This window comes from Octopus bimaculoides, chromosome 1 (genome assembly GCF_001194135.2).
Source record: "Octopus bimaculoides isolate UCB-OBI-ISO-001 chromosome 1, ASM119413v2, whole genome shotgun sequence".
Lineage (NCBI taxonomy): Eukaryota > Metazoa > Mollusca > Cephalopoda > Octopoda > Octopodidae > Octopus > Octopus bimaculoides.
Window position 1 is genome coordinate 127,456,790 of NC_068981.1, and position 6,147 is coordinate 127,462,936.

Below are 6,147 nucleotides of genomic sequence, written 5' to 3' on the forward strand. Positions count from 1 at the left end.
CAATGTACCGTGATTATTACGATATGAAGTGTGGGAATTCGTGGGAGAACTTTCAGACATTTATCAAGCACATAGCCGAAATATATCCACAGTGATTTCAGAAAGGTAAAGGTTACAGTTTTTTTTTTCTTTTTGTGTTTAGCTGTTATTTCTAGCATATCAAGTTTCCCTCAGTGTCTAATCCCAATGTGCACCTTTTTTAAAATTTATTTACGTTGTTTAGAAAATAAAAATTATTTTGTTCACAAAATTTAATTAAAAGAAAAAAAAATGTATGAAGTTAACAAAAACAGATAGTGTGTTATTTTTATTCCTTCTACCTATCTACGTTGTTTAGAAAAGAAAAAAGTAATTTAAAAAAAATTATTTACTTTGTTTAAAAGAAATTATTTACTAATTTGCATACGCGCGCACGCGCCCACATGTATTCATTTGCACGCTCGCCCGCGCGCACTTTCCGTAGGATCGACCACTCACGACTAGCTAGCGCGACTGCGCGTTCGGGTCCGCTCTGCTTGAGTAGTACCATACTTTTCTTACTTTCCTGGACATACGCTTGCTGCATTATGCAGTTAGATGTTTTTAAAAAAAAGAAAGAAAGAAACTACCGTTGCATATTTTAATAAACATTTAAAATCTCCCGCGCGAGCTTCCGTAGCAAAGATATCGTTTCCTAGCAACTAGTTGCCATAACACCCAAACCGAACGCTGACGACGGAATTAAAATCGATAATTTGAGTGAAAACAAACAAAAATATAGTTAATATAAACAAATATCGAAATATTTTAGTTGGAATTTATTGAAAAATATACTTGCATTTTAATAGCAGTTGTTGTTGTAGAAAAAGAAGAAGAAGAAGAGAAGAAGTGGTAAAAAAAATCAGATTGTTATTGTTGTAAGTGGTGTTGTTTAGTCTCATGTCAGTATGGGTAAAGGTCTCCCAATATATCTGTTTAGATATGGTTGGATGTAATTTGTAGATTTGGCAGCTATTTCCTAGCAGGTCGAGGGATCACATAGAGGATTCCGTTATAATCTCTGAACTGTGAATGTGTAATTCTGCTTTGTTGTTGCCCGGCGTGTTGCTGTTCTGTTATTGATGATGAGGAAGTCACTGATAATAATGATGATACTATTAGTGGTGGTGGTGGTGGTGGTAGCGGAAGTAATTGTAGTAGTAGTAGTAGTAGTAGAGCGAGAGATAATGATGGTAGAAATGTTATAATTGCAGATGTCTTAGTTCTCAGTCATCCCTGATCAGGAGGAACTAGAATTAAAATCGCCCGTCTTTATTTTATTGTATTATTTATATTTTTTGTTTTGGACATAATGCACAACGGACTAGATTATCTTATGGGTAAATTTTCAGATTAACACCCGCACGATTAACCCTAACACTAACCCTAAAACTCTAACCCTAATCCTAAAACCCTAACACCCTATTGAAAATCGTCCGGTCGTTAATCTGAAAATTTACCATCTTATGTATCCTTCGCTTTTAAAGAACGTAGAATGTGATTTAACACTAATCCGCTGGATAATTCTCTCTGTTTACGAATATTTATGAACTTCGGTCCAACTTGGACATCACTCATTACCTGTCCCTTACTTACCTCTCTCACCTGAATACCATCAACAAGGGCTTGTGATCAAAGTTCCCATCGTCACTCCTCTATGTTTGTCTGACGCCTCCATTGTTCACTGGACTTTTCTGACTAGCAACAACTGTTTGATTCTCCCTCTGCACTTATCAGATTGTCTAACAACTTCCTTGTTACTCTCCACTATACACAAATGAATGGCAAGTGCAAAAACAACTCTAGCCATTTTACATGAACAAGGCTACAAACCTTGATACTGTCCCTCCAGTGGCCTGAAATAATGCACATCAGAGCTTTCTTTTAGCTGCTTTGCATGAATAACTTGCTTCATGATAGTCTATTTGCAGAGACCAGTGGTAGTCAGCCATCATGTTTATGTTCCACCTGCCTTGATACCTAGTTTCCATGGTCTCAATGTCTTGGTGGAATCTTTCTCACTTATGGCCCTATGATTTTTAGCGAAGTAGTGTGCATTACTGTGCAGGAAATGCACTTTTAGACTCATGTTGCAGTCCTGTGCTCAAAAATTGATTAGGAGGGTCTGCACAAGTTTTTCATAATTTGATGACCTCCTGTTTCTAAGGAAATCAGATACAACTGCAGTGAAAGCATTCCATGTTTCTTTTTCAGTGCCATACATGGTCTCCAAAAACTGTTTGTCCTGCAATAGCCACCTAATCTGCAGCCCTTCAAACACACCAGCCTTAGTTTTCTCACAAGACAAAACTGGAAACTTTCTGCTTAAGTATTTGAAGCAGTCACTGTCTCAGTGTTTCAGCACATTCTAAAAATTATATGGGGTGCCCAAGCTTTGTCTTGATGACCCAGTCTCATGCCAAAGTAAGTGAAATAAGCTTTCTTCACAAAATCTGCGATTTTGTTTTGCTGTCTAGATAAGTGTAACATCCACAAATATAGCAGAGGACATCAGGGCTGTTTTAGCATTTTCTTCTCACACAACTGGCCATATTTCTGGTATACAAAACGTATTCAAACCACCTGTCACCTGTCAACAGTTATAAAGTAAGCAAATGCAGGTTTGTGATGGCAAAGTTCCACAAAGAGCATGCATACTATGAAGTATGTTTTACAGTTCTTTGATGATGCTTGACAAAAAGTGATCTTGACTCATGTGATTTTGTAATTAAAACACTAAAGGCACATTCAAAAAACCATTTTGTGTAAGAAATGGTTAAAGGTTCAACTAAACATTTCTCACCTGGTTTGCAATGATAATCAGACTAAATCAAGTACAGCCTGGGCATATCTAGAGACAAATTCCACAAATATGAAATATGTATGATGTCAAAGACCACAAAAAATGTGTTGTTTGTTAACATCTAATTTTATAAAGGACATTTCTGTCATCATCATGATATTTAAAACTGGTTAGGTTGAAAATAGTGAAAGTTGCTCAAGTTTGATACTTTTCATTTACCGAAGATACTTAAATCATGACTTTTGTTTTCACTTTTGTAGTTGCACTTACTTTAAATGATATTTAAAAACTGTTTTCAAAGTTGTCAAGCTCCATACATAGACAATACCAGAAATGTCACAAAATGGACATTTGAGTTTGTGTAAGATTTTGACATGATAAAGTAAAATCGATTTTATTTTTGAAAACAGTACCCCCAAATTACTAGGGAAGTATGTCTCCAACACCAAAAACCATGTTTCCCAGTGAATCTTTGGTTATATCTGCTGTACTCTCCATCCTGTACATTAATGATAATTTTACTGTCACCTTTAATGATGTTCACTCCTATACAGACGATATTCTTCACACTTCCCTAACTTTTTGCACACATATATCATTTACATGCAATCATAACACCCCTCATCAAACCTGCATGCACTACCTCCATAAACAGAGACCTCCAAAACCTTCTCCAATAGAGACATAATCTTTTCTTCACTAAAACAAATATACAATTACTGTAGATATCATATTCATAACAGAAAAATTTACGTCCCAAGGATTAATCTTCTGCTTTGGATGCAGAAACTATTTCAACTTTTAAACAGTTGTTGACTCTACAAATCTTACAGTGAAACCCACAGTGAAATGTTGCCCCTACATTCCAGATGGTACTGCTGCTGCCACAACATACAAACACCCATGACTGTATTCAAAAGAAAACCCTTTGGCTAATTTGGCATAGATTCACTCACCAATACATTTTGAACTTTAGTCCACAGATATCCTATATCTTCATTCTGACTTTTCTACAGCTATTACAATGATCTCTAATTATCAAAGCTAGTTAGTAGTATACCATCCCCACCTATCTGTCATCTTCTCAGTATGCCAACCATCTAGAACAGTCATGGGCAACCTGCAACTTGCAAGAGTTTCTGAATGGTATGTCTAATGAAAAATTATCTTGAATTTTTTTAGCTGTATGATGAGAAGCCATATTTCATGTGAACCACTTCTTGAAAAAGTTGCCAATGCCTGTTCTAGAATTTCCTTCTCACCTATGTTTTCTTGCAGTCATCAACTATTTCTATCTCCCCAGTCAGAAGGTGGGGCTTAAACAAAAAATAAGGTCAAGCAACTACTTAGATGTTTCCTTGTTGGCTTGTGTCTATTGCAATTGTTGGTGTTAAGGAACTGATATTGATAATGAAAAGGATGTTAATAATATTGTTGCTGCTGTGGTTTTGCATTTGTTATCATTGTTGAGGATGACTGACAATGATGAAGGGAATGATAGAAGCAATAATGACAAGGATGAGAATGTTATTGTGTTTGTTGCAAATATTTTAATTTCTTAATTTTACAGGCTTATGTGGGTCTGACAATATTATCCTCATCTAGCACTAACCTTTTGAAAGCACCTTGGCCAAAATATTTAACTATATGTTTAGTAGAGTTATAGGCCTGAAATTGCCTTTCTCAAGATTCTGGCTCACAACTGTTTTTTTCCCCAGTCTGCTGCCAGTTCCAATAGACATCTGCCAAGAGAGGAGTGAACTGGATTTTAAAATGCTATGTTTTATTGATGGAATGTAATGTGAAAATATCAAATGCATGTAGTAAACCTTTTAATTTGCATTTGTAAGTGTATTTGTATGACTGAATGGAAAATATGATCTGGCTGTGAAGTTGATGAAACACCTTTTTATTTGGTGTATTTTCTTACAAGTGCAGGAAGTGGAGAAGTATTAATTTGTATGAAAACTTACATCTTCCAGATGATCCAGCCCTGAACTGAAAGCCTATATCCAGTTATGAATACGAAAAACATAGCAGTAAGTTACATGCAACAATCATTCTATAACACAAAATGTTGGTGTCTTGCTAAGTCTCGTAATGATGCATACAATATCATTACTGCCATCCTTGTTATCATGATGGTAACATACTTACACACATAAAATATACACATACAAACATATATAAATAATTTATCCCAACTTAAAACATGGATGTCCTGTTAGAACAAACTATACTGTAGCAAATACCATGAGAGAAACTCTCATATTGGTCTTTAGTGCAAAATGCATTCTTGTTTAAGCATTCTGTACCAAAAGCCAATACGAGAATTGGCTACACACATAACAATAGACAGGCCGAGCCTCAACAAAAATCACAAATGGAATAATAACACCCACCACCACACCATGCAACATGACAACTAAAGACAGAAGGGAGAAACAAAAATAAATAGATACAATCAGTGTAATACACAATGGACAAATATGCATATTCATCTGATAAATGTAAGAAATAGAGATAAATAGGTAAACACAAACAAAAAAAACTGTATGAAGGGCACAGATACAAACAACATAGTAAGTGAACCCATACACACACACAAACACACATACAATAACTTCACAAATGGCTGCAACAACATCAACAACGTGACCAATGACAACAGCAACAACAACAACTACCATGATGGTAGCAGCATGGGCAACAACACAGAGAGATATAGGAACAGTACCAAAAGTCAGGGTGAAGATCAGCAAGAGTGGCAATGGGAGGGGAGGGTCATAGAGATGCTTTAAACTCTGTGCTATTAATCGAGCCTCTATGTTCTGCCCAAGCATGCTGGTAGAGCACTGATGAGTTTTTCCCTTCTTTGAGCTCTCGCCGATGTTCGCCTATACGCTCTCCTATGATGTGTGCAGTCTCTCCAATGTAGGTAGTTGTCATGTTTCTGCACCATCCTTCAGTACATTGTAAGCTATACACTACATTCCTAACCTTACAGTTAACAGTTAACCTGTGGATTCATCTATTGACACATAGAACTGACATGACACTTAGACAGATCACAGAAGCTACACCATCATCATCATCATCGTTTAACGTCCGCTTTCCATGCTAGCACGGGTTGGACGATTTGACTGAGGACTGGTGAAACCGGATGGCAACACCAGGCTCCAGTCTGATTTGGCAGAGTTTCTACAGCTGGATGCCCTTCCTAACGCCAACCACTCAGAGAGTGTAGTGGGTGCTTTTACGTGTCACCCGCACGAAAACGGCCACGCTCGAAATGGTGTCTTTTATGTGCCACGCGCACAAGAGCC

The 6,147-nt window shown here is 36.8% G+C and overlaps 1 protein-coding gene across 5 annotated transcripts in view; it reads left to right on the plus strand.

Annotated features, from left to right (window-relative positions):
- Nucleotides 1-676: 676 nt before the first annotated feature.
- The window catches only part of LOC106872770 (uncharacterized), a 17,511-nt gene continuing 12,040 nt past the window's right edge, over nucleotides 677-6,147 (plus strand). Inside the window, exons 1-3 of one of the 5 annotated variants that reach the window (XM_014919866.2) lie at nucleotides 677-896; nucleotides 2,233-2,442; nucleotides 4,804-4,860. In XM_014919866.2, coding sequence (XP_014775352.1) covers nucleotides 4,840-4,860 — 21 coding nt within the window. In that variant the 5' untranslated portion in view covers nucleotides 677-896; nucleotides 2,233-2,442; nucleotides 4,804-4,839. Of the gene's footprint in view, nucleotides 897-2,232; nucleotides 2,443-3,570; nucleotides 3,968-4,803; nucleotides 4,861-6,147 lie in introns of those variants that run through there. The other 4 variants (XM_052970255.1, XM_014919868.2, XM_014919865.2 and 1 more) reach the window with 4 other exon arrangements.